The sequence below is a fragment of the Balaenoptera acutorostrata genome, chromosome X (assembly GCF_949987535.1).
Source record: "Balaenoptera acutorostrata chromosome X, mBalAcu1.1, whole genome shotgun sequence".
Taxonomy (NCBI): domain Eukaryota; kingdom Metazoa; phylum Chordata; class Mammalia; order Artiodactyla; family Balaenopteridae; genus Balaenoptera; species Balaenoptera acutorostrata.
This window is the reverse complement of record NC_080085.1, coordinates 29,013,289-29,029,616: the sequence shown is the minus strand read 5'-3', so window position 1 is coordinate 29,029,616 and position 16,328 is coordinate 29,013,289. Positions and strand designations below refer to the sequence as shown.

General features: G+C 36.6%; 1 protein-coding gene across 1 annotated transcript in view; it reads left to right on the top strand.

Annotated features, from left to right (window-relative positions):
• DMD (dystrophin) overlaps nucleotides 1–16,328 on the top strand; it is a 2,123,648-nt gene that overhangs the window by 622,497 nt on the left and 1,484,823 nt on the right. The window contains exon 13 of the mRNA XM_057539128.1: nucleotides 7,669–7,788. Within this exon, the coding sequence (XP_057395111.1) occupies nucleotides 7,669–7,788 (120 nt within the window). The remainder of the gene's footprint in view (nucleotides 1–7,668; nucleotides 7,789–16,328) is intronic.

Genomic DNA, 16,328 nt, shown 5'->3' with positions numbered 1-16,328 from the left:
TTATTTATTAGAAGTTTCTGCCCTCTGGGGAGGGTAAAGCAAGAAGGAAAAAGACCCTATCTCTCACTTAATCAAGTTGGTCTCAGCTAAAGTATCTTTATTTTCCTGAACCAATACAAATTAATTTCAGTTGCCTTCCATAGGTAATGCAACATTAATAATGTAAAGGAATTATTTAAGTATATAAAACATTTTAGAATGCATTTTAGGGGAAAATTCTTCACAAGAAAGCCACAACTGATATGATAATAAGAATTTTAAGAAAATATTTTTTCTTGAAAAATAAGTTCATGTATCTTATAACAAAATGCATGACCATAAATCTAATTTCATGTAAAAATAATGTTGAATACTTCATTATGTATATTTCTAAGGAATATAAAATTGTTAACTACAGTATACTATCATTTTATGTTTAATATTTCTGTTATGAACAGAATGATTTCTAGTAGTACAACTGGTAGTACTCTGTTACTCAGTGGAACTACATTTTTCAGAGATAATTTATACTGGATAATATTTAATATTCCATTAACAAAGATCTAGGTCATATCTAGTGAGAATGAGAAAACTACTGAAGCACATATTTTTGCATGATGTTCTATAGTTTCAGCACACTGAGAATACTTAGTAATTAAAGATACATAATATAAGTATCAAGGGTATTGGGAATAAATACTGATGCCCAGAGGAGCTATTTCCATGCATCTTAGTGTAAGAACAAAATGATAAGGTGACGATGTCAGAAATAGAAGAAAATAAGCATTTCTTCACCACCTATCAATTCTACTAAGTACTGCAGTCGCTGATTTTAATGTACTATCTCATTTCACTCCAGTACTAAACCTGTCCTGGAGGGATTTAAATCCCTAATTTGTGGATAAATAAATGTATTCAGAGGGATTGAGTTGCCTAAGGTAACTTAAATAGTACTTCGTAGACTTGAGCTTGTCGTCTTGACCTGTCTGCCTTTGAACCCAGACTCTTTTCGTCTATTCTGAGATTCCATTGACTTTGATTACAGTGGTGATCCTAGAGGCTAGAGCAAATGCAGAGAGTAGCAAAGAGATTAGAGAAGTATGGCACTCGGTCCCTCAGGCTTGGGAATATCTAGATGGAAAAGATGGAGAGACTGGGTGCATACAAGTCCTCAAACTTAGAATACGCAGTAGGGAAAGAGAACACATTAGTAGTGGCTGTGTATGAAATGCTCAGAGTCAAGATGCTTAAGGAAGTGATTTTTCAACATTAATCCTGAAGCTCTTTCTTTAAAATTAGGGCAAAAGGGACTAGAAAGGGAATATTGAAGAAAATGGGCTCATCATGAGAATGGCGGTAATGTTTGAACTGGAAGATAATCAGTAGCATTGAATGTTACATCTACATACTAGCCAATCAATGCAGATAACTTCCTCTGTGGTACACTTGAAACCTTCCACCCCAGCCCTCTCTCCCAATAATCCTGTTCTCTTCTTTTTCAATAATTATTTTCAGGCTAATGACATTTTGTAATTATTTATTAGATTTTCTTGGTGTTCACTTTAATTTCTGATTTCAATGATATAACTATATGTAGGATGTATGGATAGATGCATGCATGCATGGACTGTAGAGGGAGGAGGAAAGTTAGGAGAACTGAGGGCTATTATTCAATGATTAGGATCTATCACTCATGAAATATTTCCTCACTCCATGAAATAGCTCCTCTGACCATGGTAATTTTTCAGCAACGTATGAGATCACTTGATCAATTAGTTTAAAGCTACTGTTGTTAGTCTCATGTAAATAATTTGGAAGTTAAAGTCTTATTTAAGGATTTAAAATGTATTATATATTTCTTCAGATCCTAAAGCTTTACTGTAACTTGAGCCCTTCTTTTCCTGGATTTCCAAAACCACATTCCATTTCTGTACATAGAATGCTTATTGGAGGATGATGACAGCATGAATAAGATGAGGGTGAATTAGGTGAATATTGGGTTCTTGCAGTATGGTTTAAAGTCTTTGTTCTGAATGTGCCTAAATATGAGTTTTTAGAACTAACTAGCTGTTAGTATTTATTGTGTACCAGGCAAGGTGCTAACCAATTGTAGCTTATTCATTCTTCCTAACCATCTAATGAAGAAGGTACCCTTATTATCCCAATTTTGAAAATTAGGAAGCTGAGGCTTGGTGTGGTCGGAAACTTTCACAAGGTCACATAGCTGGTTAGCAATACATGCAGGAATCAAACTCAGAAAATCTGACATTAGCTCCCACACCTTTAAACATGCACATATTTTTGTCACCCTGTCATCCATATTATGTCCTTTTCTACTTACATTTGGAAAGATGTAGGGGTACATTAATGGTCAGCTCTGTTTTTAAAACAGTTTTCCACATTTACTGAGCCCCCTTCCTGGGATTGGTAAGCATTGGGTGCTTTTAAAATCTTTAAAACATCATAGAAATGGTGTTTAGGCCCCCCCCCTTTGGTAGCTTAGGATTTAGAAGAAATATAAACATTTATTTTTAACAAAAAGGTTAAAAAAATGGGTTTGCTATAAAGACTAAGATAACTATGCAAGAATGTTTAAGTAAGTGGGTATCAAAATAAAAGCTCTTCTAGGAGAGCCTGTTGAGGAAGCCTATTTAAAATATTTAACAAATTTATAACAAAATTACATACTATAAATAGATCCTCATGGGGAACTAGACAGTACTGTGACCAGTCAGGCTTAGTAAAGTGAATATTGGACTGAAAATAAAATGGCAAGTCATTTCCAGATCATTTCATTCAGGGAATAGATAGAATAAGGAATACAGAGCCTAGCCCAGTGCAGAGGTGATGGAAAGAAGGATGTAAAATGACCATAAGAGAAAAAATAACGAGAATGATATACTGCCTACCCCCCCCCATCATTTCCTAAGAAATCATAAAGTTTTCTGATTTGCCTGGGATGCTTTTATTTGAAAATAAAATCAATTCACATCCAGATGTATTGCATTAGCTAATTGTTCATGAGTATCTAGGGATTTTTTGGTTCCTGAGCTGGATTTTCTAAGACAGTGCTTTCCTAAATGTTAGACTTATCCCATGTTTGTAGAAACTCTTCTGGTTTCTTAAGATTTTTGCACACTTTATATTCAATTCAAGTTTTGTTCTCATCAGTCTTTCCTTTTGTGTACATTTATTTGGCTAAGCTAAAAACTAAATCACTTTAAACTTAATAGTTTACTAAGCATATTTTAATTATATTAATTTAAAGTGTTATGTGGGAGTAGATGGCCTTAGAATCCATGCATAACCCATGATCTGTGTTGTTTCTAGGGGTGTGTGTGTGTGTGTGTGTGTGTGTGTGTGTAGGACCTGCAAGTGTTGGTAATTTCCTGTTGGTTAATCATTGAAGTAGAAGGAGTAATAAACTATGCATATAGGCAACCACAGTCCTTTCCTGTTTCATGTTGTTGAGCATATACTCTGACCAAGGGAAGTATAGTATACCCTCCTATAGAACTTACTGGAGATCTAACCTTGTTTTTGTTTTCTGTTACTCTACCTTTCTATTAATTGTTGTTCTTCACCTCTAAGTGTCAAATCTAATAATTCCCTAGCCTTACATATTTCCATGCCTTTATTTTCCAAACAGTATTTCACATGTATGCTAACAAAGGATAAAATAGCATAAGTCTGAAGTAAACATTGAAGTGACTCTTCAGTGGTTGTCCTAAGCCAGATTTTGAAGACCAACTTGACATGGATCAGAGCAAGAATTCGGTACCACTGAAACATTTGAAGAAAATAGAGAAAAGTCATATTTAAATCATAAGATGTGAATATGTACTAAGGGAACAACAAATTTGGTCAGATTCTTTAACTAGAGAATAATTTATAAGAAATAGAATTATTTGTTATACAGAGGTATAACAAAATCTAAGTTGGTCAAATCTAAGCATTTTTAATGTTAAATTTCACTGTTGGCCTTTTTTCTTGTCATAAGGAAAAAAAGGATTGTTAGTTGACATTAGAAAACAAACATTGCTGACATTTGTATCTAATAATGGTATAGAAATTTAATTAGGAGCATGACAGATTTTTTTTAAATTTGATAAGTGTAACAATTGCATTACTCTAAGAAAAATACTGGCAAGAAATACATAATAAAATACCTAGTATGTATCTGTGTGTAAATAATTTATATTCTTTTAATAAAGAAAAACAGACTTTAACAATCATATATTACAGTATTTTAACCTGAAGACATTCTCTTCTGATAGGCAAACATTTTAGTGTATCTCTCTGGGGATACATCTGTATTTGGAATAATTTGGCTCATATTTCAGTTTAATTAGCAAATCAACTGTAAATCTCCATTGTATAAATCCAGCTATGAGAAATTCATAAGAAGTAAATATTTAATTAAAAATTAATTGTAAAATAGCTTTTAAAACTTTAATGTACTTTAAAAATTAGTTGCCTTGAGAATCCATGTTTTCTCAAAGAGGGAAGCAAGAGGGTGTACTTTATACCAATGATCAAGGCCCTTATTCATGGATACATAGGTTGGCAGAAAATTTTAACTTTTTAAACTAACCATTTTCTGTATGACATTTTTGCTAATTCTAATAATCAACTTCATTTTAAAAAAATGAATTCTGGACATTGGATATTTTATAGTCTTTTGTCTTTTGCAAATAATAAGGGGATTAGCTAATACCGTAATATTCATTAATATTTATTTTTGGAGCTGAGGTCTGGGAAAATAGGAAATGATTACAGTGTTGCAATAGCTCTGTCTTGCAGCTATTGAGTATGCTTAGAAAGGTCAGTTTAAGCTTTTCTGTTTTAATCCCTGATTAGGAGTAAAAGAAATGATATAATTTGAAAAAGTTGTAGAAGAGAAAAGGAGATACTGGAAATGACTTAAATCAAATAGAGTATATGCTAATTTACTGCAGTGCTATGCATTCTTCAAGATTTTCATCCACTGTTGAGAACCTTTCCCATATTCCTTTATTTCCCTCTACTGACCGTAAGTTCAGATGGTTCTCATGTTTGATTTTAAAGCTATTAACTCACAACTAGCTTTAGTGGTACTTTGTGTTAGCACGTCAGCAAAAGCATAACATGTAAACCCTTGATCACTATGGCAAGAATATAATTTCTGATTATAGAACAAATAGATAAGCAAAACAAAATCAGAAATCTAAGTACTGGAGAAAATAACTAGTATATTTGATCACATATGCTTTAGAAAGATGCAACCTGAGTTTCAAAATAAGTACCTCATGGCTCAAACAATGATTTTCTCAGTTTCCTTTACTAAAAAATATGAAAACAATAAAAATGTAAAAAATGTGAATAGTATAGCATTATTTCCTAATTGTCTTTAATATATGTAATTAAATATACTCTCATACTTAAGTGATAGGAAAAAAGAATTGGCCAAATTAAACCAATTTATGATATATTGGCCACCAAGATATTATTTTAATTATTATTTTTAAAATTCCTGGCTGACACATTTGAAATGTTCCCAGTCCTAGCTTATATAACTCAGAAAACACAGACTTAACATGACTTCCAAGGGCAACTCTGAATGTTAATGTTTCCATTTTCAGCCTCATGGCAGAAAGAGTTTTATTAACCAGTGTAAGCTCTGGAATGTCAAAGGCGTGATAGGCAGTATAGACTCCACACACAAAATAGATGCATAGTCATTTTATTTTAAATTGCTTCACTTGAAAATGTACCATGAAAATCTGGAGAGAGGAAGTAAAAGTAAGTGATTTTATATAGTGCTCTAAAATGTTGAGACTTGAAAAATAAAAGTCCTAGGATAAAAATGCTCAAACATTTGAGTTTGTGATGTAGCTAATTCTAATACGTTCCCTTACGCCTGCCATAGGGTTCGAATAACTAAGAGCTAGTCTGATAGGTGCCAAGCATCATTGTTTCACAAGTAGGGATTCCAGGTGTTCCAGAAAGTAACAGGCTTTGTCCCAAACCTGCTTCTTCTTTCTTGTATTATATAATAACATGTTCTAAGAGGCAGACTAGATGACTAGGAATTTTACATACTCATTTAGGGATTTCCAGGTAATAATTAGTATAGTGTGATAAGGTCCTGGAGGAACTGGATCTCCCAAGCAGGGTGTCTTGGATCTAGAGCAGCCTCCTCTGTTTAGTCCTCCTCTGTTTACTGTCTGTTTATTCCTCTGTTTACCCCTGTTATCTTTACAAAAAATCTATACATTGTGATTTTTAAAAGATTGGAATACTGTTTTGGGTTATATGTGCTTGATAGTATAATTGTAATTACACTTAAAAAGAAGAATCTCGCCCATTAGATTGTAATCTTTATGCAGTCAGGAAGGGCCAAACTCATCTGTGAATATTGCCCTCACCCCTCCACATGGTGCTATTCATTTAACAAGAATTTGTTTATCTTTAGTTGCTTGGAATATGTAGTGAGAAGGACAGGGGGCATCTCTGTTCTAGTGGATCTTATATTCCAGTAAGTAAAGACAAACAACAAATGACTAAACTAATACATAAGAAAAATCTGAGTGTGAAAATGTTATGTTTAAAAAGTTTTAGAAATCGTAACTAAGAAGCAAATTTAGAGAGCATCTTCATGAAAAGCCTCTCTGCGCAGGTGACACTTAAACTGAGTCCTGAATGATAAGAATGAGAGATTATTTAAAGATACAGAGGAAGAGCAATTGGGGTAGAGGAAATAGCTTGACGCAGTGTAGAAGAGAGAGAAGACAAGTATGACTGAAACATAGTGTCAGAGGGCAAGAATGGTATGCAGTTAGATTAGAGAGGCAGGAAGGTGCTAGATCATATAAGGATTTCAGGTTCAAGGATTTGGATTTTTCCTCTTAGTGTGATGGGATTCCATTGGTTTTTATCCAGAGGAATGCCATCTGATTTATAGTTGAGCAGAGGAGAAGGAACCAACCAGCAAAGGAGCTAAAAAGCAGTTCTTAGTGAGGTAGGAGGATAATCAGGCAAGGGTGGTACATGAAGCTCAAGAAGAGAGAAGAGAGGATCAAGAATGAAGGAGTGGTTAATTAGGTTAGTAATCAAAATGTCAAGTAAGATGCTATCAAAAAATGGCTATTGGATTTGGGAAAGTGGAGATTGATGGCACCCTTTACAAGAGATGTTTTAATGGGATAGTGGGTAAAGGGAATAGTAGGGTAAGGAAGTAGAAAGAGTAATGTAGAAAACAAAATATTTTTTAGTGAAGAGGAACACATAATGAGGTAGTAGCGGGAGGGGTTTTTTGGGTCAAGAGTTTGTTTTGTTTTGTTTTGTTTTGGTTGATAATGGAGAACTGTAGAGAAGGAGACATTGCAGATGCTTGAGGCAGCCAGGTATTTTAGGAGAAAAGTCCTTGAAAAAGTGAGAGGAAGTGGGGTAACGGGCAGCATATCTTAGTATGCCTTTCTCAACAGATGCTTTCTCTCTATATACTTTCACATTCAATTGACAAAAACATGCAAATTTTGCTGAGCACCATAGCAGAAAATTTGCTTGAAATGGTTCCAGTCTAATAAAAAATTGTATTACCCAAAGCATGGCAGAAATAAATCACACTCATTTGGGAAGAAATGTTTCTGGCATACAGAGCAGGAGACTATTATTTTAATTTCCTTTTAAAAAAAACTTATCTTTCAGGTGCTTCAAGAAGACCTGGAACAGGAACAAGTCAGGGTGAATTCTCTCACGCACATGGTGGTGGTGGTTGATGAATCTAGTGGCGATCATGCAACTGCTGCTTTGGAAAAACAACTCAAGGTCAGAGTATTTTCTTTAATACACTAAATATGTCATTCAAAATAATTAATTGCAATTCAGAAAATATTTAGAAAATTTAAAATATAATTTGTATATTACAAATATTTAGAATGCAATGTGTTCATTTAAACTAATTCATATTATGTCCCATTTGTGGGATGTTTGTGCATAATTCCTTTTCATTATACACTGTTTGCTCACACTAGCTTCCTGGCCTTTGGGGAAATATATAAATGCAGATCTGTTTTTTAATTATAGTTGAATAGCATGCATTAGATAACTGGTCAGAGGAATATTATTTATGCTCTCTTCAAACCTACAGTCTAAGAGAGGACAAAGGTAAAAAAACACAAAAAGGATCACATTCAGTCAAATAAGAAAAAATTTAACACCTTCAGTATATTTTTTCCTGGAAACCTTCAGTTGTAGTCTCGATGAGGACATACATAGCAGGATGCTTAAGTCATGGAAGTTTTGTTGTAGGAGGTACTTAGCCTTTCAATCCCTCATTCAATCTGACTCATAGTAATTGTGTCCTTGGAAACATAACTAGTATATATTAATAAAGGATAATGTGGATATTTTCATATTTTCATATTTACTTCCTAACTGGAAATGATAAAGTTTTGTTATAAGTTTTTTTTTTTAATTTCAACAAAACATATATACATATACCAAAACATCAACATTAAGGGAAAATAACAACAGTTTATTGTTCTGAATGTGACACATACATTCACGTATTCACCCAACCACAGATTATATTTGAGGCATTCATTGTACCCACTACATGCTTGCCTTTCCTTTGTGATAGTTAGGAGCCAATAGTCTAACACGTCTGAGGATCCAGTCAATGTGGGTTTAAATAGCTTTATAAGCCCAAGGTTTTTCTAAACCTAGTTTCTCTTACCTAACCTACAAAAAAGCCTTATCTCTGTTTTTTTCTCTTTTTGTATGAATTGTTTTTTTTATCCCAGTGAAATGTCATTTCCTAAGGTTACTGTTTTAGACTGCCAATCTCCAACAATATTATCTCACTTTCCATCATTAAATGAAAAAAGACGAAACTGTTGAACTGCTACAGTTGAGCACTTAATATATACTAGTGATTCATGTTAATTGCTTATGTTTCAATGAAATTGCAGGGATTACAGATCTAAAAAGGTTTATGACACCCAATATTATAATGTATCATTGCATATATGATCAGATTTGTTGTACACAGACACACACACACACACACGACTGGCTAAAGGACTGACAGGCCACTGCTACACCCATTTTAAGGAATTCCATAGTTCTGATACAATAGTGTTGTGACTATTTACAGATGGGTAAAAATCTAATATTCAGTGTTTCTCAGAAATTTTCAGAAAAGATAAAAGAAGGCTGGGAGGCAAGAGTTTAGAAGGGTGACTGGTTAAAAAAAAATTAAGGCAGAAACTTTTCTAAGTCATAGAGTATTTCCAGTTAAAATAACAACTGAAAAACAGTCACTTTGGCACCACAAGACCTAATACAACTAGCTTTAGAATATAATTATTCCAAGGTGATGCCTGTGGGACTAGGCCACCTTGAAAAACAGTCCATAGCATTCACAGATGGTGACTGGGTTAGATCTTAGGTAGGATGAATTAAGAGTAGTGGCCCTGGGCTTCCCTGGTGGCGCAGTGGTTGAGAGTCTGCCTGCTAATGCACGGGACACGGGTTCGAGCCCTGGTCTGGGAGGATCCCACATGCCGCAGAGCAGCTGGGCCCGTGAGCCACAATTACTGAGCCTGCGCGTCTGGAGCCTGTGCTCCGCAACAAGAGAGGCCGTGATAGTGAGAGGCCCGCGCACCGCGATGAAGAGTGGCCCCCGCTTGCCACAACTAGAGAAAGCCCTCGCACAGAAACGAAGACCCAACACAGCCATAAATAAATTAATTAATTAAAAAAAAAGTGGGACTCCTGATATTCATCCCACTTAAAAAAAAAAAAAAGAGTAGTGGCCCTAAGCTTTTCTATATGTATTATCCTATTTATGTACTTTTTTTAGCTTATTTTCTGTCTTTATTTCTTGGACCCAGAAACATCTACTAAGATAGCTGCTCATGTATTGGCTATTCCCAGTTCACACAAACTCAGTCCACATTTGTATATGATTGCCTGCCCCCTTAATTAGTGTTGACCGTAGCCTCCCAGCCTCCTCTTTTCCCCTCGACCCCCTTTCGCCTTTTGATACCCTCATTTCTGTTACTGTTACCTGACTTTTAGATAATCTAGACTAGTGTCTAAAAGAGCAGAGTTAAAGGACTTAAGTGGTGAGAAGGCCCCCGCTTTAGCCTTTCTTTCTTCCTATTCCATCAGTCCCAGAGGAATCCATGCTTGAATTCTGTGCCTTATTTAACTGTTGGTTGGAATTGCCCTGGAATGCTGGGCTCTCATTTGACTTTGGAATTTTGATGATTCTTTCTTAGGTTCTTTACGAGTAATATAATCTTGTCTTAACTAGTTTAATTTTTATAAAGAAAGAGAAGAGGTAGAGAAGTTGGTAGAAAAAGAGGAGGAGAGAAGAAATAATAAAGAATAAAAAGACAGATAAACAAATGCATTAGAGGAGTCACTTAAACAGCAACCCAGATATCCTCTGCATGTGACAAGAATTCCATGTATGCTTCAGAGACTGAGCTATCATGTTTCATACTGGGCCCTGAGGAATTCTATTAGAAGTAATAGGAAGAATTTTAGGAAAGAGAAAAAGGTATATGGACTCAATACAAAAAGAGAAAAAAAAAAAACTGGCAGGAACCTGAGAAGAATGCTTTAGATCTTTTGTTGAAGCAAGGTCTGGTCATCCATAGCTGATTCCTGAAGACCTGTTAGTGTTGAACGCTCACCCCACACCTTCTTTCTCCTCCATTGCCTCCCATGTCACCACAGTGCCTTAATCCATTTCTCTCCAATTTGCTGAAGTACCAGAGCCTCAAAATGGATACCCAGTTGTCTTTAGTAAAGAGGTACAGATAGGGGAAAACTAGGAAAGATAGTCTTTGATTTAATTCAGTAACAGAGAGAGAGAGAGATGTTCTTACCATCTTGAGTTAGAACTCTAAAAATACTCCTCATGGAATATCTTTACATGTATTGACTTAGTTCTTTGAACTCTATTATAAGTTAGATTTTCTCTAACTTTAAAAGACTTTTAGAAGTCTTCTTTTTAAAAGGTTTGAAGAAAAAGAAAGTTAGGTCAGAACGTATGCTTAGGGATTCTGAAAGATGGCATGACTTATGAAGGATAATATTCTGAAAAGTGCAGTCTCTTGTAAATTAATTTGATTCTCTCAGAGGTTCAGCTTGTCCCTCAGCAATGTCACCACAGGTCAGAAACTTGTCCTTAACTTTAGAGGTTTCTATGATATCAGTACACAGAGAACCCGATTTGTAAGCAGTGATGCCAGTTAACTAATTTTGTTGAGAAATAGCTTGGCTAAAAAACTAAGTTGCATAATTTATGTGGAGTCTTCAGTCATGGAATATATTACCATGCCTCTTTCATTTTTTTCGATGAGTACTTGTAATGTTCTTACTATGTCATAGGGATTATGCTGGGTAACAGAGGTGAAACAGTGAACAAAAAGAGAATTTTTTCTACCTTCCTGGGTCAGAAATGAGTAATTTGTGAGCATGTTGCCTTCCTTGGAACCTCAAAACAGTGGTAGCCATTTCTCAGGCTCCCTCTTTGAATTCAAATGCTGATTCCTTGTCACCCGTGGTCACCATGGTAGGCGTGGCAGTTGCTCTCTTGGTACTTGCAGTCTAACAGAGGAAATAAGCACTAATGAAATATTTACAAAAATGAGCAGATATTTAAAATGGACGTAACTTATTTCTATGAAGGAAAGGAACAAAGTTTTGTGACAACAGATTAGTCTGACTTAAGCTGAAGCTTGAAGGCATGAAATGATTTCCTAGTAAAGTAATGTTTAAACTATGATCTAAAGGACACATTGGAGGGAACTGTATGAAGTGTGTGTATAAGAGGATTGGTGGAGATACATGCAGTTTCCAGGAAGGGGAAACAGTGTATCAAGTGAGCATAGCACCCTCAAGGGACTGAAAAAGGGCCAGTTTAGCTACAGATTGAGGTTCAGAAGAGTGGTGCTAGCGGAGGCTTGGTGGGTAGCTAGAATTAGTGTGTGATACTAAACTCTACCGTAATTCTTCAGTCAACAAACATGTATTGAGCAGCAGCTGTGTGCCAGGATGTGACAGATATATATATTACTAGATGACTCACCTTTCTCTAGAAGGTAAGGAAAGGCCTACCTAAGTGGCCTTAAGTGAGATCTGAAGATTTAGTAGAAATTAATTAGGCAACAATAAAGAACAGGAAAGTGTTCCAGATAGAAGGACCATATTTATTCATTCATTTGACAAATATGTATTGAGTTCCTACTAGGTGCCAGCCAAAAGTCTAAGCTTTGAGGTTAAGTATGGACAAAACATAAATTGTTCCTCTATGAAGCAAGCATCAGAATAAATAAGCAAGCTTTATACTATGAAAAAGGTGCTAAAAACTATAAGGAAAAAATAGACTGGAGAAGGAAGCAGTTTTACATGAAGCGGTCAAGGGAAAACTATGTTGAGAAGGTGGCATTTGAGGAAAAACTAAAACAAAATAAGGGAGGTGTTTTGGAGACACACAGGTCCTATCGGCCTTTCGCACTGGAAACTGAAAAAGACTATAGAACATAAAGAAAGCCTGTTGTTCTAGGGAGATAGCTGTTTCTAGTAAAAAAAAAAAAAAAAAAAAAAAGAACCTGATTAGGCCCATAGCTCTTACAGAAGATGCTCTAATTAAAACATTTTCCAAATAAAAGGTAGAGCTATTAAAATCCCATTTTTAGATATGTTCCTCTATACAGGTTAACACTTGAGAGTCCAACTAGATGTATTAAAGGTGTCTAAGGCCACAGACCCGTGAGAGTTTCTGGCATAGAAAAAGTGTTTGGATTATTTTGTTGAATGATGTTAATCTTAACATTACTGTCTAAAATTTTGGAGAATTAAAGGTATATCAAAAGAATGGATACATACAAGCATCCTCTTTTGAAGAAGAGTAACCTGGAAAATACAGTTTTAGAGCAGATTATTAAACATAAGGCTGTGCACACATGTATAGTTTCTTACTCATCTGATGAAGTTAATAAACTTTATTGAATAAAGGAATAATTTTCAAAGATTAGAAAGGTCTCTTAAGAGCTAAGATACATTCACTAAAATCAAGACTTGAAAACCAACTGGATATCAAATGACATTAAACAATTTGTGCAAATATTATGTGGTATTATCAAGATAAATTCTTTGGTGGCTATATTAAGTTGGTTGACCCAGTGGAATGGAATAAATATAAAATGTTTTGATTTCCCTGAAGTATTGTGCAAAGCCTCTCGTGGGATATCTATGGATAAGGTGAGCCTTCTTATTTCTATGTGGGTTGGTGGAGAACATCTGTGTTTTAATATATTCCTTCCTGTTATCTGATTTATGTGCCAGATAATTGGACTGAAAATGATTGGACTCCTTTATTCAACTTTCAGAGTCAGAAAGTTTGGGAACAGGAAGCCATTTGAGGATATAGTTGGGTCACTGTGTAAATTTCACCACCATGTGAGTGGTTAATGGATGAGTTCCTCTCCCAAATGACTTTAGAAATTTCATAACAATGTCCTATGAAGTTAGAATGTCACATACAAGTGTCATATACTTGTCTTTCATGTTTTAAATCAGAAAAGGCATATTTACTGTTTGAAATTTTACTGCTTAAAAAAAAGCAGTACGGAGTCCCGGAGCCAGCGAGCCGGGCACGCAGCTGCCCACTGGCACTGTGCCCGCCGCAGCCGAACCTGGCCCCTGCGGGAGCTTAACAGAGAGCGGGGATCGCGAGCCCCGGCCAGAGTGAGCGTGTGCGGCCGCCGCCGAGTCGGCACCTGGAGAACATGGAGAAATGGATGGAAGATAAGAGCAAAGCGAGACTTAGGCTTAAAAGCAGGTTGCTTGCTGCTTGAAGGCCAAATGCAAGTTTGAACTTTGTTCTCGGAAGACACAAGGGACTCCTTCCTAAGCCTGTAAATAAGCCCTGCCCTTGGTGCCTAAGGAAGGGGTTAGTGAAAGTCAGCCTGAGAGTCAACTAACTGCTGAACAATTGTCAACAGGAAGACACTGGAACTCATCAAAAAAGATACCCCACATCCAAAGACCAAGGAGAAGTCACAATGAGACGGTAGGAGGGGTGCAATCACAATAAAATCAAATCCTATAAATGCTGGGTGGGTGACTCACAAACTGGAGAACACTTATACCACAGAAGTCCACCCACTGGAGTGAAGGTTCAGAGCGTCACATCAGGCTTCCCAACCTGGGGGTCTGGCAATGGGAGGAGGAATTCCTAGAGAATCAGACTTTGAAGGCTAGCGGGATTTGATTGCAGGACTTTGACAGGACTGGGGGAAACAGAGACTCCACTCTTGGAGGGCACACAAAAAGTAGTGTTGCACATCAAGACCCAGGGGAAGGAGCAGTGACCCTACAGGAGGCTGATCCAGACCTACCTGCTAGTGTTGGAGGGTCTCCTGCAGAGGCGGGGGGTGGCTGTGTCTCACCATGAGGACAAGGTCACTGGCAGCAGAAGTTCCGGGAAGTACTCCTTGGTGTAAGCCCTCCCAGAGTCCGCCATTAGCCCCACCAAAGAGCCCAGGTAGGCTCCAGTGTTGGGTCACCTCAGGCCAAACAACCAACAGAGAGGGAACCCAGCCCCACCCATCAGCAGACAAGTGGATTAAAGTTTTACTGAGCTCTGCCCACCAGAGCAACAGCCAGCTCTACCCATCACCAGAGTCCCTCCCATCAGGAAACTTGCTCAAGCCTCTTAGATAGCCTCATCCACCAGAGGGCAGACAGCAGAAGCAAGAAGAACTACGGTTCTGCAGCCTGTGGAACAAAAACCACATTCACAGAAAGATAGACAAGATGAAAAGGCAGAGGTCTATGTACCAGATAAAGGAACAAGATAAAACCCCAGAAAAACAACTAAATGAAGTGGAGATAGGCAACCTTCCAGAAAAATAATTCAGAATAATGATAGTGAAGATGATCCAGGACCGCGGAATAAGAATGGAGGCAAAGATCGAGAAGATGCAAGAAATGTTAAACAAAGACCTAGAAGAATGAAAGAACAAACAAACAGAGATGAACAATACAATAACTGAAATGAAAACTACACTAGAAGGAATCAATAGCAGAATAACTGAGGCAGAAGAACGGATAAGTGACCTGGAAGACAGAATGGTGGAATTCACTGCTGAGGTACAGAATAAAGAAAAAAGAAGGAAAGAAAATGAAGACAGCCAAAGAGACCTCTGAGACAACATTAAATGCAACAACATTCTCATTATAGGGGTCCCAGAAGGAGAAGAGAGAGAGAGAGAGGACCCGAGAAAATGTTTGAAGAAATTATAGTTGAAAACTTCCCTAATATGGGAAAAGAAATAGCTACCCATAATCCAGGAAGTGCAGAGAGTCCCATACAGGATAAACCCAAGGAGAAACATGCCAAGACACATAGTAATCAAATTGGAAAAAATTAAAGACAAAAATTATTGAAAGCAGCAATGGAAAAATGACAAATAGCATACAAGGCAACTCCCATAGGTTAACAGCTGATTTCTCAGCAGAAACTCTACAAGCCAGAAGGGAGTGGCAGGACATAGTCAAAGTGATGAAAGGGAAGAACCTACAACCAAGAATACTCTACCCAGCAAGGATCTCATTCAGATTCCATGGAGAAATCAAAAGCTTTACAGACAAGCAAAAGCTAAGAGAATTCAGCACCACCAAACCAGCTCTACAACAAATGCTAAAGGAACTTCTCTAAGTGGGAAACACAAGAGAAGAAAAGGACCTACAAAAACAAACCCAAAACAATTGAGAAAATGGTAATAGGGACACACATATCAATAATTACGTTAAACGTGAATGGATTAAATACTCCAACCAAAAGACACAGGCTTGCTGAAAACCCGTATATATATGCTGTCTACAAGAGACCCACTTCAGACCTAGGGACACATACAGACTGAAAGTGAGGGGATGGAAAAAGATATTCCATGCAAATGGAAATCAAAAGAAAGCTGGAGTAGCTATACTCATATCAGATAAAATAGACTTTAAAATAAAGAATGTTACAAGAGACAAGGAAGGACACTACATAATGATCCAGGGATCAATCCAAGAAGAAGATATAACAATTATAAATATATATGCACCCAACATAGGACCACCTCAATACATAAGGCAACTGCTAACAGCCATAAAAGAGGAAATCGACAGTAACACAATAAGAGTAGGGGACGTTAACACCTCATTTACACCAATAGATAGATCATCCAAACAGAAAATTCATAAGGAAACACAAGCTTTAAATGACACAATAGACCAGATAGATTTAATTGATATTTACAGGACATTCCATCCAAAAACAGCAGATTACACTTTCTTCT